The sequence below is a fragment of the Patagioenas fasciata genome, chromosome 19 (genome assembly GCF_037038585.1).
Source record: "Patagioenas fasciata isolate bPatFas1 chromosome 19, bPatFas1.hap1, whole genome shotgun sequence".
NCBI classification, from domain to species: domain Eukaryota; kingdom Metazoa; phylum Chordata; class Aves; order Columbiformes; family Columbidae; genus Patagioenas; species Patagioenas fasciata.
This window is the reverse complement of record NC_092538.1, coordinates 3,722,187-3,739,290: the sequence shown is the minus strand read 5'-3', so window position 1 is coordinate 3,739,290 and position 17,104 is coordinate 3,722,187. Positions and strand designations below refer to the sequence as shown.

Below are 17,104 nucleotides of genomic sequence, written 5' to 3'. Positions count from 1 at the left end.
CAGTGAGAACACATAATGCGATAATCTCCATTTTACAAATCGGAGCAGACGTGAAGAAAGTGGCCTCTATAAATAAAGACAAGTCGCATCAAACTCATCTCGCCGACCAAGTTTCTCAGCTCGGCAACACACGTTAAAGGACGACCATGCTGAAATGTCGCAAAATCATTTCACATATAGAAATCAGAGGCCTTTGAGGCCAGAGGACAAACCCGAAGTCTGTAGCAACCTGCCTGTGCTTGCCCTATTAACTCTGCATTTTAAACACGGAAACTGCGTGAGGACAATCAGAATGCAGAACCCCATTGCAACCATTGCATCCTACTGCTATATACATATATATATATATATATATATATATTTAATTTCCCTCTTCAATTCCCTTCTCCACAAAGAGCCATTGCAAAGCAGCTCGGGAACACACCACATTTTAAGTCAGGATTTCTTCCCCCTGTTTTTTTATTGCTCATAAAGATGTCACCGCTGCATTTTTGTCACTACCACCGACACGTCACATACAGAGTGTGATAAAATGTAACAGGTACCTCACTTGTACACCAATGAAACCAGCTCATCTTTTGCTCGATCAAAGTATTTCCTGCTTGTACTATAATAAACAATTTGACATGCTGGGGTTTTATTTTTCCTCTTATTTTAGCCTGAAGTTATTTTTCCAGCTGCTCCTCTAATTAGTACACTCAGTGCTTATTTTATTCCTCAGATAAAAGTGTCTTGTGTTGTAACGAAACAGTTTGACACTTAAGTCGCGCATTCATCTATTTTATTGCGAAAGTCTGCTTAAAGAGCAGGCATCCCAGATAAGGCAACACATTTTATGTGCCATTTCTCTGCATTTTTATTAGCACTGCTGCCAATTGGAAGAATTTACAAATAATTTCTTTCCCAGCACAGAAATATATAAAATATTTTACTCTCCGCAGGCTGGCAGAACAGTTGGGGTCATTCTCCAGATTGCAGACAGGAATGTGTGCACCTCTCTGAGGCTGCGATGTTCACTCCCATGTGATATCTAATTATCACAGGATCACAGAATCCCAGAATGTCAGGGGTTGAAGGGCCCTGGAAAGCTCATCCAGTGCAATCCCCCCATGGAGCAGGAACACCCAGCTGAGGTTCCACAGGAAGGTGTCCAGGCGGGTTTGAATGTCTGCAGAGAAGGAGACTCCACAACCTCCCTGGGCAGCCTGGGCCAGGCTCTGCCACCCTCACCAGGAAAAAGTTTCTTCTCATATTTAAGCGGAACCTCCTGTGTTCCAGTTTGCACCCATTACCCCTTGTCCTGTCACTAGTTGTCACTGAGAAGAGCCTGGCTCCATCCTCCTGACACTCCCCCTCTCCATATTGATCCCCATGAATGAGTCCCCCCTCAGTCTCCTCTTCTCCAGCTCCAGAGCCCCAGCTCCCTCAGCCTTTCCTCACACGGGAGATGCTCCACTCCCTTCAGCATCTTGGTGGCTGCGCTGGACTCTCTCCAGCAGTTCCCTGTCCTTCTGGAACTGAGGGGCCACAACTGGACACAATATTCCAGGTGTGGTCTCCCCAGGGCAGAGTAGAGGGCCAGGAGAACCTCTCTGACCTACTGACCACCCCCTTCTAACCCACCCCAGGTACCACTGGTCTTCCTGGCCACAACGGCCCAGTGCTGGTCATGGACATCCTTATGTCTAAGGATAATGCAAACCTAGGGTATAAAAGAAGGTAAAATTTGACCTGTATTTCCCCAAGCAAACAATATAAACCTGTATTTTCCAAAGCAAATGACACATCCCTGTAAGACACAGGACACTGGAGAGACACCCAGTGACACTGAACAACCTCCTCCTGGTGCACAGTCACGTGAAACTATCGAGATGCAAGCAAAGTTTTGGCTTCATGTGAATCTCGGAGTGACAGAACCACCATTCCTCACCTCCCTTCCCAAAACCGGGCATTTTCACACAGAAAAACCCTTTTCCTCCTGTTCTATTTTGATACTTCCACCTCTCCCAGTACAGCAACACCATATTGCATCTTCCAGTAGTTCATAAAAGGGTGTTTCTGATGATTTATAAGATTTCTCTTGACACCTTGAAATATTGCGAGTATATGCTCATTTTTCACCCTAATTCAGTTTTTTTATGCCAACTATAACATTTCCCCCTGTTCCTCCTCCCCCAGGTGAAGCCGACCTTGCAGAACAGCAAAGGGACAGAGCAGAAAAGGTGGAGAAGGCATCGGTAGGAAAAGCAGCAGATACTCCACTCTGATTCTGCAAGTGTGCAATCAAACTCCTGGGAATATTTGACAGCCCTCTCTGGGGACGGGGAGCTGGTTTTGACACTTTTTAATATAGGATTTGCTGTGAATTTGCACTCGCATGTGCAAGGGAAAACGTGTATTGTTCTGTTTATGAGCCCTAAACCATCCCGCAGTCCCGTTTTACTATTTCTTGGCTAAATTTCTCTCCCTCCCCCTCAGCCTTGTGACAGCTTTGCCGTGCCATGGCACTGTGGCTCAGCAGATATTATAAATATTATATTACAATGATGAACCCAAACCTCTTTGTGTGCCATGGGCTCCATGGGACAACATTGCCATGATCCCAACAGCAGGAATCCCCTCCTGGAGGACACTTGGAATTTCCTGAGCATCCTCAGCACCAGCCCATGAGTTTCTCTAAGGGCAAAGCCACCCATTTGTACCCTGTCAGTGCCAGGACGTCACCAGGAAGGCTGATGGCAGCACTCGAGAGCCAGAGAGGCATTAAAAGTGATGTGACACCTGTGAAGAGTTCCTGAGCAAAATCCAAGCTGTGCAACCCAAGTTCAAGCAGTATTTTCTAACTAACCACATTCTGCCTTTGAACGCAATGAATTATGAAATGCACCTTGGTTTCTGCTCTAATTTGGAAGCTCCGTGTGTCACTGAGCAGCTGCACGTCACAGCCCCAGAAGCAACTGTCCTTGGGCATCTCTGGAGCCGATCCCTGCGTTATTTACTGAGCCCAGTGAGATCCTTTGTGGCACAAGGTGACATAAGGGTGTGAAATGCTCTTGTCATATCGGTTTATGCTCAGCCACAAAACCACTCCAGCACACATTGTATACACTCCTCTTAAAACGTGTTTTGTCCAACCTGGTCACCCACGGCTTGAATGTCTCCTGACCTAGACAGGGCTGAGCATCCTCATCCCTCCAGAAAACAGGGTTTGCAACAAAAACCAAATTCAGACCAGCTCCGGTTGCTCATCATTTGAAGCCCATCAGTTAAATAAGCCGTGGCAGGTCCAGCCACTCTGCCATCCCACAATGCGAGTGCGCTCCCAAGGTAATTTCTGATGAGAACCGTATGTTTGCACTAAGTCTGTTCGGGCTGGTTCAGATTAAATCTAAACCGCTGCCAATTGTGTTACCTCATTATTAGCAGACACCGGCAGCAGCCTCGCACGGAGGGACAGACGTCTGGATACGCTACCTGCCCTCACATCGTAACTCACGGCGGGTGCTGAGGGCTGCGCAGGGGGTTACCGCATCCCCCCGTTTTTACTCACCAAGGGGTCTCCTCCTTGAGTATGTTCTTTTATGCAACTGAGCTTCCCACCCACCTGATGCTGAGCCAAAGCCTTGGAAAAATTCAGCAACCCTCAACAGGAGTGTATGGGAAAAGGGGTTCGAGCCCTGCTACCGAATTCTGATCACGGACACTAGGAGAGGAAGGAGGAAGCTATTGCTGGTTCTCACTGCATATTTCAAATTAAATCCCAGAAAAAAAAAAAATGAAGACAATCCATCGGAGGAAAAGTGGCCATAAGCCATAAGATATTAATTCAAGACATATAGCATTAATTCAAGCCAAATAGCATTAATTCAATTTGCAGGCAAGGTAAATCTTTCAAACAATATTCCCCTATTTGCTCAGTGTCTAAGGAATTTCCCATTACCCTGTCTTTTTTTTAATGTATGGCCCATCTGACCTTCACATAGCACAGACTTGTGTCCAGCCCCTAAACTGTCTGCTCAAAATATTTCAACAACAGGCAGCTGAGATGTAAGAGCAATAAAAGCACCCAGCACAACCGGGCTGCATCTTTGGAGCTGTTGGAACTGTTGAGCTGCACGAGATGGAGAATCACATCCCATCTCTGCAGAAAACACACCGAGCTTTCTGAAAGGGCTCAAACAGGAATTTAACACCTTCCATCTGCAGCCCATTACGTTTTAACTCCACCTCTCCCATTACAAGTCCCTGCACGCTAGGAGTGTATAGGAAAAAGTGCCAAAGTCTCAAGTCTGTGAGACCCAGAGTCAGGCAACGACTGGAGAAGAATCAAAACTGGAAGCCAAGTCCGCAGCACTCTTTTTCCTAAAAAGCTCAGAGTTTCGGTAAAAGACCCCATGAAATGGCACCATGCTGAGCCTGGCCTTGGCAAAACCTAAAGACGAATCACCTGGTCTGCTGGGAAAGGCCAGCAGAACATAAAGTGCAAAAAATACTCAAGGTGCAAACAATAGTTTTTGGAGAAAATGCTTTTTAAAGTGATGGATTTTTTTTTCTTTTCTTTTAGGAATGAGATCATTACAACAACTGATCTTCTCTATCCACCAAGTTCTGCATCGCTTTGGCTCCCTGCTCCAGGGGTGATGCTGAACACCCTTGAGCAGGTTGAGAGTCTGTTTGTCTCTTAGGACCAGAGGAAACGGCCTCAAGTTGCATCAGGGGAGGTTGAGGTTGGATGTGGGGAACAATTTCTTCCCCAAAGGGCTGTGGGGCATTGGAACAGGCTGCCCAGGGCAGTGCTGGAGTCACCATCCCTGGAGGGTTGGACAGACGGACATGAGGTTCTCAGGGACATGGGGCAGTGCCAGGGGTGGGTTAAGGTTGGACTCCATGACCTTAAGGGTCTCTTCCAACAAAAATGATTCTATGATTCCCCGCTTACCCTGTCACCTGCCGAATACAGTTGTTCTGTGCATCCCATGGGGAGATTTGACTTGGATATCCCTGGGGAGGTAGGAGAGCTTCGCTCCTGCTGCCACCATCTCCCATTGGCTTTCAGCTACATCCTTGAGGATGCTTTGCCAAACATCCTCCATCAGACTGGGGCTGCATCCAGCGTTCTGCTTTAGCATCACTTCAAACAACTGCACAGTGTTTTCACTCTGTTTTGGCCGCACACAGAATCCCAGAACCCCAGGCTGGTTGGGCTGCAGGAGCTCTGCAGATCCCCAGCCCAGCCCTGCTCATGCAGGGTCACAGAGCAGATCACACAGGTGGGTCCAGGCGGGTTTGAATGGCTCAGAGAAGGAGACTCCACACCCGCTCTGGGCAGCCTGGGCCAGGCTCTGGCACCTCCCAGCAAACAAGTTTCTGCTCATGTTCACATGGAGCCTCCTGTGTTTCAGTCTGTGCCCGTTGCCCCTCACCCTGGCGCTGGGCACCACTGAACAGAGTCTGGTCCATCCTCTGACACCCACCCTGAGCTATTGATCCCATTGATCAGATCCCTCTCAGCTTCTCTTCTCCAGCTCAACAGCCCCAGCTCTCTCAGTGTCTCCTCATCACAAAGATGCTCCAGACCCCTCAGCATCTCTGTGTCCCTCCGCTGGACTCCCTCCAGCAATTCCTTGTCCTTCTTAAACTGGGGAGCCCAGAACTGGCCCCAGAACTCCAGATGTGGCCTCCCCAGGGCAGAGCAGAGGGGGAGGAACAACCTCCCTGCCCTGCTGGTCACACTTCCCTTAATGCACCCCAGGTATTGTTGGAAGGGAGGGAGAAGGCTGGATCCACATCCCAGTTTACCTGCACGTTTCAGGCATCAGGAAAGTCTCCTTTCCTGTTCTGACCAAGGACATTTTAAAGACAGCTCGCTCATCACGACCAGCTCTGATTGTAGCTTTGCAGCAGTTAAAAAGTCCCCCCTGGCTCCAAGCATCCTGATGCTGCATTTCTCTCTTCCCGTTAATGGTGGGTTCTGTTTCTTTTATTACCTCTTAGTAATTGTCTGACAAGCTCTCACAGCAGGACTTTGCTCAAAATTATTCCACACTTCCAAACTTCTCCTTCAAAAACTATCAGCACTTCATGACAACACAGCACAGATCCCATCCACAGCATCTTTTACTTGCAAGAAGTGGTGAGGCCACAGGACCGGGCAGCTCTGCTTGGTTGGGTGCTCACGTCATGTCCCAGTAAGCGTCACTGGGCAAGGCATGCATAAAAAAAGGTTACACCAGTCTTACAAAAGACCATTTGCAGCTTCAAAAAGGAAGGTTGCAAGAGCTGGTCTGGCTTCACCCAAATAAAAGATGCTCCATTTCACTTGCGTACGTTGCCCGAGGGGCAGGTTTATCTACAAGAGGTTGAGGGCTCACAGTTGTCTGCCCTTTCCTTTCTGTGATGAAAGGCAAAGTTTCACAGCTTCCTCTCCAGACCTTTCTTGGTGATCATAAATTATTTGAACCAAAATCATGGGCTACAATGCTCTGGGAAATCCCCCCTCCACCAGTAACAAAGAACCAATAATGGAGACTTACCATCCATGTCAAGGCGTTGCATGATAATCGCCAGCTCCACCTCACTGGGCATGTATCCCAAGGAACGCATCGCCATGCCCAGCTCCTGCTTGGATATAAAACCATTCCCATCCCTGTCCAGCACCCGGAATGCTTCACGGATTTCTGGAAAGGAGAAGGAAGAAGAGAGGAGTTTTTATGGTGGAGGACTCCCTGGTCAATGCACAAAATCATAGAATCATAGAATTGTTTTGGTTGGAAGAGACCCTTAAGATCATTGAGTCCAACCATAACCCACCCCTGGCACTGCCCCATGTCCTGAGAACCTCATCTCCGTCTGTCCAACCCTCCAGGGATGGTGACTCCAGCACTGCCCTGGGCAGCCTGTTCCAATGCCCCACAGCCCTTTGGGGAAGAAATTGTTCCCCACATCCAACCTCACCCTCCCCTGGTGCAACTTGAGGCCGTTTCCTCTGCTCCTGGCGCTTGCTCCTGGGGAGCAGAGCCCCACCCCCTCCAACTGTACACATGGGACACAGAAGCAGCAGATAGTGCCTTCTCTAACATTAATGGTGCATATTTGATCATTTCAAGTCAATGTAATAATTTGTTCATACACATATGTATATACATATATATACTTGTGTCTATGCAGTCACACACGCACAGCTCCATGTGCAGATAAATGCAACAGCATCCACACAGATGCTGCCTATTTTCTGTGCTAGACACCACCACAAAATTATTCATTCATCACACATTGAACTCTGCTTCTTTCTGCAGCATCCACCCTGCACTGCTGTGGGGAACCAGCCTGACCTACAATAAAATCTCCCTGCATACGGCTGCAGAGCAAACCCCAACCCCAGCAGCCCTTCTCCCAGCCCCTCAGCACGTCTGCGAGGCAGGTTTATTATATTTTATATCACAGAAACTCTAACTTTCTCCAACAAAACTCGGTGAGCAGGAGCAGCTGGGTGCTCCCTGCCTCCCCCGCAGGGCACGGAGCTCCGCGGCCAAAACCCTCATCCAAAAAAAGCAGATCACAGAATCCCAGAATGTCAGGGATTGGAAGGGACCTCGAAAGCTCATCCAGTCCAACCCCCCCGCCGGAGCAGGAACACCCAGCTGATGTACATCTTTTAAACCGCACCCGCGCAATTTCCATCGCTCACTCCTCTCCATAGCTTTCTCTAATTTATAACTGTTTAACAGCAATAAACAGCCTCAGATCAATAAAAACGCTGACAGCATCTAAGGCATCGCTTCCATCATTCTTCCCCAGCCTGGTTCAGCTTCTGACATCTGCCTTGGTTTGGGTTTTTAATTCTGGGGTATCCCCCCTCCAGCATTTAAAAACCACCCTCAGCCTGGGCATCACACCAAAGGGCCCCGTGCACCCTCCGCCTCGAGGGTTCGCATGTCCCCTGCTCCTCACAGACCCCTCGGCTGGAGGCGCCACCACCGACCTCCCTGTTTCTGACTCTTGCAAATGCCAAACAGAAATTTGAACATTCCAACCAGCTGGGAGCCTGTTTACTTGAAAGGGTTTGGTTGGAGATGGGGAGAGAAAGAGGCGCTGATTTCTTAGTTTTGGTTAAATGGTCTTTGCAGCGTGCTGTGGAGAGGAAAACACAGGATGCTTCAGCATCTCTCTTTTGGGAGGGAGGATATATATGAAAAACCAGCATGCTGGGCCCCGCAGCAGCTTTGCTCAGAGGAGTTTAAGCTTCACATTAAAACATTTCATTGGAGAAGTGGGAGGGAAAACTCAGCAGGGTTTTTTGGGAAAAAAAAATGAATTATTATAATTAAAAAATACTCTATTCTCTTATCAGGAAATAGATTGGATGGGAAAAGTTGATGCAACCCTGGGTAATTCAGGCATTAACTCCCAGATGAGAAAATATTCTCAGTCCTGCCATGGTCTCCAGGACATCACGTCCTGCATGGGGACACAGCCCCTGCACCGGGGCCACGTGAAAGGTGACGGATGGTCCTCGGTGCCCCCAGGAAAGAGCCAGGAGCATCACAACCCAGCAGGAAACCATCTCAGTGACGTCTTTGCTGACAGGTTATTTACAGCTTTACAATTCAAAAGCTGCATCTAAACCACCCCAGATACGAGTTCAGCACCTCCCTTGACAACAGCAGTGTGTTAATAAAACCTGTTCTCATTTCCACGGGCTGCTTTCTGCCATGTGTGACACCCTGGTGACGTGTCGGGGCATCGCCATGACCCACTGCTGCATCGTCACCATCTGCTTATCATAATGAGATCCGATCAATTTTTAATCCAGCCAACAAGCCCGCTGACGCAAAAAGGGAAGAGCCTATTAATTCAAATGAATATTGGGCCAGGTCCGTAATATTTACATCTAGTGCTCAGGTTTGCATCGGCTTGTGGCTTCTTTAAACTGAAATGCTTCATGTCGTCTCAAAACTGGTGTGAGCTCGGTGAGATGAAAAGGTGGTGAGGCTGTTCAAAGCAAACCCGGCTGGAAGCATCGGTACATAATGCAAAGAACCTTTGGAGTAGGAACGAATCCCATTAGGCGCTGCCAGCTGTAGTGAAATCTATTTTCATGCGCTGTGCTGAAAGCTAAAGTGCAGTAAATATTACATCGAAATCAATTAATTTTAAAATAAACTTTTCACAGCAGAAGACGAAAGAGTGAAAAATATTGCAAGGGAGCCGAGAAAGTATTTTAGAAAATAAAATATGAGTCTACCTTCGGAAAAGTTTATATGCAAGTTAGACTGATCCAAATTACACGAGTAGATGATGTCTGTGCAGGGGCTCTGCTGCAGGATGTCTGAATGCCAACGTCTAGTGAGCATCCTCTCCAGATACACCCATTTCAGAAGGCGCATTTAACATCATCGCAACCTTTGAGCCTCGATCAGGGGAGACAACCCCACACATTTGGGGTCCAGCTCTGTTCCATACCCCTCAGAAACCTGAACTGTTGACCAAGCCTGAAACATCCTTCACTCCTTCACGCACCAACTCCTGACCCCAAATGGAGGTTTATTTTTCTCACTCATCACTCTATAAATACCGTTTGTGCAGAGGTATATTTGAAGAGCTATTTATAGGTTGAACACACAGTACACGAAGCAGCTACGACCTCAGTCAGTGCCTCCTCTTTATCTTTACATGTATCACCACCTCCTTATCAGATTTGCTTTACAGTGATCCCTTCTCCTCCAACGTCCAGGCGGGCACTGCCCTGCACAGTGTGAGCCACAGCTCTGAGCATCCTCCCCAAATCCAGCCCCACCACCTCTTCCAACCAGTCCCAAGCAGTGGTCCATGAACCTGGCTGCCCCTCACCTTGATTTCCAGCTGTTAAATTTCATTACCCAAAGCTAAAAATACATCAGCCCTTTCCCCATCTGACTTTCCCAAAGAAGTCACCATGGCAACTGATGCTCCTGGTGTGTGGTTTGTGGAGTAAATCTCTCAACAAAGACATTGGCCGGACTTGGGGGAAACTTTGAGAGCTCTTCCATTCCGGCGGGAAGCTGCTCTGCATGGGGATGCTTTACCCCGGTCAAGAAAAGCAGAGCCCTGGTTTGTCTTCAAATGAACAACAAAGATAACGGGGGGAGCGGGTGTTGAAGCAATGCTGCCCCAGCAGTTGCTGTTCCCCTTGCCCAGCCCTCTGCATGAACCAAGCACCTATTTTCAGATTACACCTCCCTAGGGGCATTAGCAAATATTAACATTTATTCCCCTTCCTACTATATAGTATCTGCTTTTACTCTCAAATATAGGAAGGTGACACAGAACTATATGAGAGTATAGAAGGGGAAAAAACAGGGGAAATTATAGAAAGGTTTAGAGGACAGAAAGTGGCCCATTTTGGTGGTGATGGCACTGGAAATGGCATCAGGAAATGCCACTTCTTCTCAAAGAGCCCAGGCTGGGACCTGAGTGCTCTTCTCAGTGCCTCAGTTTCTCCAGCCCCTGGGAACAGTGATACTGCCCCTCTATACGAGCTGATTTCAACACAAAAGTGTCACCCAACAGCCAGTGACTTCAGTAGTGCTAAACCATCCCATCCCCAGAATGAATTCAAACAGTAACAGCAACGCTACTGCAAACAGCCTTTGTCAGAGGGAGGATCCACGATGCTTAGCGCTGAACAGCCTTCGAGAGAACACGGGGAGAGGAGGGACCAGCATCTGGCCCCTTCCTAACTAACATCTTCATTAATGATCTCAAAGAGGGAGTGGGCACAACATTGATTAAATTCCAAAATAATTCCAAGGCTGGACAGAGTTGCCAGGACCAAAAGTCCAGCAAGAAGGAAGGAGAGCTGTGTGAAAGGAACAAGATTTTGGAGCAGAAGGGCCAGGGCAGGTTCGTTGAGCTGGTTCTGAAGGAATGTTTTTTGGGAAAGTTTAGCTCTGGGTTTTTCCCCAGGTGAGGATTTATGCTCCACAGAAGTCAAGAGCACAGCACTCATTTCTCAGAACTACTTGAGAGTACAAAAGCTGCATATGGGGAGGTTGCTTGCAATTAATTCCTCCTCTTTCCTCATACTTAACAGCTGCACCTTCCTGCTTCCCTGTTCTGGAGCACATGGCCGTCCAATTACCCCACACTCCTCTGCGAAGATAGAAAGGAAGAATGGATGATTACTTTTTCTTAGAATCACAGAACAGTTTGGGTTGAAGGGACCTTCCCAGTGCCCCCCCTGCCATGAGCAGGGACATCTTCACCAGCTCAGGTTGCTCAGAGCCCGTCCAGCCTGGCCTGGGATGTCTCCAGGGATGGTTCATCCACCACCTCTCTGCCCAACCTTTTTATTACCTTGCTGAAGGGCACAAAGCAAGACTGCTGTCAGAGCCGGACCTGCCGCCCAGTCTAGAAAGTCCTTATTTCTCTCCATCTGCATCCAGAAAACCCAAAGACAAGAACGTTCTGACCCACCCGCTCACATCGCGCCCACTCCAAAAACATCCCTGTGCTCCTGGAGCACTGAGAACCAACCTTGTGCTCCCTTCCTCAGCTCATCCATTCTCCCAGCTCAGTAGCAGGTTTATTTACAGATGATTTCTCTCCAACTGGTAACTAGAGGCAACCATCATTATTTCTTGTTTTCCTTCCTGAATGAGAATGAATCACGATTCTCTGGGAAATAAATTCAGATTGAGAGTGTCCACTGGTTACCCTTGGGCGCTGCAGATGGTTTCAGGTTAGTTCACTGGGTATAAATATAATACCACCATAATACATTTTGTAATTACATAGTAACTATCACAGTGCACCGTAATTACAATCAGAGTCCTATATGGTTATTTTCATTAGTACGGTAAGAGAAGAAATACCACCACCCAAAATCTTGCAAGTCATCTCATTCACTTAATTGTGGGTTTGGGCACCAAAGTACAAACTGAATGATCTAAAAGCTGCAAATAGCACGTCCTTGAGTGAACTGTTAAGTGAGTCTCGTAACTACTATATGTGTTTAAAAAAAATGGAAATTTCCATCCCTCCATCTGCTATTCTTACGCTTGTTGTTTTTCTGTTCTGCAAATTGCAATAAAGTGTCAAAATAGCTACGTTTTTCATCTAATAGAAATGCCCTCCCCTCGCAGCGTATTCCAATTGCAAGTGTCAAAATATTTAATTTGGTTGTTCTCAACCTCAGCAGTTCAGCAGCCCCAGATCAAACCTCATCACTACAACCTGAACGGCTGCAGCGTCTTGCCAGCGTCACCAAAAACACGCAGCTGGAAATGGGGCAGAAACCCCCGGATTTAACAGCGGCCTCGGCACTACGGCAGTTTGGATAGAAACAGCTCTGTCGAGTGGGCAAAGCAAATCAGTGCTAGTCAGCCTGACGATGTATCTCAGCTCAGAAAAATCTGCCTCCAAACTAAGTGCCTCGTCTTGTTTTTCCTTAGAGGGACTTTTCCACACATAATTTGGAAGATTGTATTTTTTTGCTTCCCCAGGAAAAAATGATTTGTGGAAATGACATTTCCCGTGCTTATGTTCCCAAACACTTTTAACATTTGCCAAGTAACCAACATCCCATCACCATATAAATGCACAACACAAAGCCTACTGGATACTCTTTTAAACAGAAGCTTTTAGTACCAGCAATAGAGCTGGACTGGGAATACTGGAGGATGTTTACTCGGAGGGCCCTGCGGCACCATCCAGATCCAGCGGGGACTTCTACTCCACAGAGGAATTTGCCAAAATAACAACTTCTACTCTTTCCTGTACATTTCCCTACCATGGGTGGAATTTCATGCAGGAGACAAGCAGGGCTCCCGTTCAGCTCTTCCCGACACCAGCGGAAGGATGCGTGGGGTTGGAGATGCCGTGCTGTGGCTTTCACCTATAAATGATGCAGAATAATCAAGTTCTCAGTGCCTGAGAAAGGTACAGGCTGGTGCTGAGCGGTGAGGGATGGACTCAGAGTGAAAGAAGTGAGGAAGAGGTCAGAGGGGATGCAAATTGCAAGAGAAGAGCAGGGCTCAGCTCATAGAATCACAGAATCATTTCGGTCAGAAGACACTCAGGATCATGAAGTCCAACCGTAACCTAACTCTAGTACCAACCCATGTCCCTAAGAACCTCATCTAAATGCCTTTCAAACCCCTCCAGGGATGGTGACTCCAGCACTGCCCTGGGCAGCCTGTTCCAATGCCCCACAGCCCTTTGGGGAAGAAATTGTTCCCCACATCCAACCTCACCCTCCCCTGGCGCAACTTGAGGCCGTTTCCTCTGCTCCTGGCGCTTGTTCCTGGGGAGCAGAGCCCGACCCCCCTGGCTCCAAGCTCCTTTCAGGCAGTTCAGAGATCAGAAGGTCTCCCCTCAGCTCCTGTTCTCCAGCTGAAGCCCCAGGTCCCTCAGCCGCTCCCATCACACTTGTGCTCCAGCCCCTCACCAGCTCCGTTCCCTTCTCTCAACTCGCTCCAGCACCTCAAAAGCTTTTGTGGTGTGAGGGGCCCAAAACTGTCCCCAGGATTTGAGGTTTGGCCTCCCAGTGCCGAGTACAGTGGCACAATAGTTTCTCTGGTCCTGCTGGCCACACTATTCATGGAGGTGCTTTGATTTCTACCTGCGATGCACTGAGGAGGGCAGGGAGATGGAGGAGACATCCCAGGGACAGAGAAAAGCTATTTCAGGTGTAGAGCAATTTCTAAGAACAAATGGACATGAGTAAATTTAACCTGACAAGCCAAAGAAAGTTTCAGCGTTGAGCAACGACTGCAGTATTTCAAAATGGGGCTTGACCCATCCTGGGCAGCTTCAGTTTCTGTCACCGAGTGATCTCTAGCAGTAGGAACCAGCTTCAGGAACCTCTTCCAGCCCACGTCACTACTCCTCTGCCTGCTAAGAAAATTTTTACTCCAAGTATATCAGTGCACACTGCAGCAGTCAGCAAAAAGATGATTTCATGTTAATTCTTACGTGAGGAATCATGGACGCAGGATCCCCATCTGCCAAACCCTGTTTGAAAACTTCGCTCAGATCTCTGGTCCTCTTGCTCTATTGCTGCATCCTTGGCTCTGTGGTTCCCCAGTCTCAACCAAATGCCTCATAACATGGGTCTTTTTTTGAGCATCCATAGTCAAACAAGTCATTATTATGAATAGCAGCATTGGGATGGGTGTTGGGAAAAGGAAAAGCCACCCCTAAGAATGAAAATCACCACTATGAAAGCAGATCAATTTAAGATACACACTACAACTTCTGTTTACAACTTAAGAACACGCTATAAAAAAGGCGAATAGGGAAAGAACAGATTTCCGCTGTTTTCCAAAGAAACCTCCATCTCCTCTTTCACTAGTTCTTTTTATTAGAAAATGATCTTTATCCTTCCCTCACCCTCACATACAACAGGCACAAGACATTTTCTGTCCCATGACACTACCACAGAGAACCTCCTGCACAGGACGTATTCTCCTGGGAACCGCTGAGCCATGGAGAGAATTGTTTAACTACACAGCCTTTTTTTAAGCTGCCTAGACATAAACCTATAATATCTGGGAGCTGCTGATTTAGTTTGTTGACATCAAGACTCCATTCGTCATCAGAAGTGAAACATTTGCCGGACATAAATAGGTAATGAGCTCAGGACCCTCCCCTGGAGCATCTCGGAGAAGGAGAGTGATTTGATTCGAGATTGCTTAGGGACGACTCATATTAATGTTGAAGAGATAATAGCTTCCCATTTTATATATATACATATGTATATAATTTGCATCCTGTACTGGCTTACTGCTAGAACAGTCTTCATTCATTTCGCACCAAAATGAGAGTTTCATTCTGCAGTCTTGTCTGGCAACAACCGCATAGGAAATAGAACATCTCCCAGCATTTGTAGCTCTTTTCTTAGACTTTGCAGAGGTGGTTTAATTAGACTTTAAGCATTCTCTGTTGGAAATTTACTGCTCAATATTCAAACGTAGGTACCTACCATTTAGAATAAAGTCCTGGAAACAGCTGTGCAGAGCCCCATTTGTTACAAGCATCTCAAACACCGCGAGAGCTGGCTCTGACAAGGATAATAAGTTGGCATCCTTCTTCCCATCGCAAAATGACCCTCAAGTCAGGACAGGTGGTACCCAAGGCAAGTTTTACTGGAGTTCAATTGCTTTTCCAGTCCTCTGCCTTTAATTAACATCCACATGGCTACCCAGTGGCACATTAAACCCAACTTAATGTGTCCTTACTACAGTTATACTAAGGACCAGAGAAACATCTCAGTCTCTGTCAGGGGTTGCTCAGGGGTTGCTCAGATGACCCCAGGCAGCTCTAAGCCCATGGTGAGATATTGCTTGTTGCTCTTCCACTGACTTCTACAAGTGAGATGGGAGCAACACCTTCAGCATCCCCCCGTTCCTCTCCAATCAGCAGATTTATCAGCTGGCCCTTGGATTTATTTATTCACTTGTTTCTCTGGTATCACCACCCAAGGTGAGAGACTCCCCCTGGGAAGGACCACACTGTGCCAATGATTTAATGCTGTTCAAAGTTCATAGAATCATAGAATTGTTTTGGTTGGAAGAGACCCTTGGGATCATCAAGTCCACCCATAACCTAACTCTAGCACTAAATCATGTCACTAAGAACCTCGTTTAAATGCCTTTTAAACCCCTCCAGGGATGGTGACTCCACCACTGCTCTGGGCAGCCTGTTCCAATGCCCCACAGCCCTTTCTGGGAAGAATTTTTTCCCTCATATCCAATCTGAACCTCCCCTGGAGCAACTTGAGGCCATTTCTTCTCATCCTACCACTTGCTATTGGGAGAAGAGACCAACACCCTCTTCCCCAAGTCCCAGTATCAACTCCATCCCAGAAAAAGACAGTTTTTCTCTGTAAAAGCCAAAGTGATTATAACACATAAATTGCTTCATTGAGAGCGTATCTTGTGCACAAGAACTCAGCAAACCAAATCTGACCTTAACGCACCATCTCCAGTTCTCCCTCTTCACTATTTCAAGGTTCAGGAATAGGAGTTTCGTCCTACAAACAACAACCCTGCCTCAAAAGGAGGAAAACTAAAGAGCCAGCTCCACTTTGAAATGAATCTTTCTGGGAAGCACGCAGGAACACCAGAAATGCTGTACTGGCCTGAGTGCCAGAGACAAATTGTAATTTCTGTTATTTATTCACAGATACTCAAACTCTAACACAGTGAAGTAAATTCTTATTTTTCCCTTGGTTTGGGCCAGTTTTTCCCCCCTTATTTTCACTTGCAGTTGCACAGTAAAAATGGGTACCTCTGTACCTTCTCTGGCCAGGAATCACTATAGTCTCCAAACTCTGCTGAGCACTTTTCCCTCAAGGTGATCTTCATACGGTCACAAATCCCTGGGAAACCAGTAAGAACCTGACAGAAGAGCCAGGCTGTGCTCCTCACTCCTCATTACCCGAGCCCTGCAGCACCAACGCTCCGCTGCCCCCGCTGACACCGATTAATTACCCTGGAAATTCCCTGGGCTGCCCAACCGGACTCAGAAGTACCATCAGATAAAGGAAGCTGATTGCAAGACAAGATAAAATGGAGCTCTCGGTAATGCAGACAGATGGAGAGTTTGTTGCAGGAGATGGAAAGGAGAATGGCAACAGAGCAGCACTGGATGCGGGCAGGAGGGATCCGGGCAGCAGGGATGCGGGCAGCAGGGATGCAGGCAGCAAGGATGTGGGCAGCAAGGATGTGGGCAGCAGGGATGCAGGCAGTAAGGATGAGGGCAGGAGGGATGCGGGCAGCAAGGATGCGGGTAGCAAGGATCTGGGCAGCAGGGACGTGGGAAGCAGGGATGCGGGCAGTAAGGATGCTGGCAGCAGGGATGCGGGCAGGAGTGATTCGGGCAGTAAGGATGCTGGCAGCAGGGATGTCGGCAGCAGGGATGCGGGCAGTAAGGATGCGGGCAGTAGGGACGTGGGCAGCAGGGATGCGGGCAGCAGGGATTTGGGCAGTAAGGATGCAGGCAGGAGGGATGTGGGCAGTAAGGATGCGGGCAGCAGGGACGTGGGCAGCAGGGATGCGGGCAGCAGGGACGTGGGCAGCAGGGATGCGGGCAGTAAGGATGTGGGCAGCAGGGATGGGGGCAG

The 17,104-nt window shown here is 47.8% G+C and overlaps 1 protein-coding gene across 2 annotated transcripts in view; it reads right to left on the bottom strand.

Annotated features, from left to right (window-relative positions):
- The window catches only part of CALN1 (calneuron 1), a 133,267-nt gene that overhangs the window by 70,854 nt on the left and 45,309 nt on the right, over positions 1-17,104 (bottom strand). For both annotated transcript variants that reach the window (XM_071816940.1, XM_065853361.2), the window contains one exon: positions 6,534-6,677. In XM_071816940.1, the coding sequence (XP_071673041.1) occupies positions 6,534-6,677 (144 nt within the window). The remainder of the gene's footprint in view (positions 1-6,533; positions 6,678-17,104) is intronic.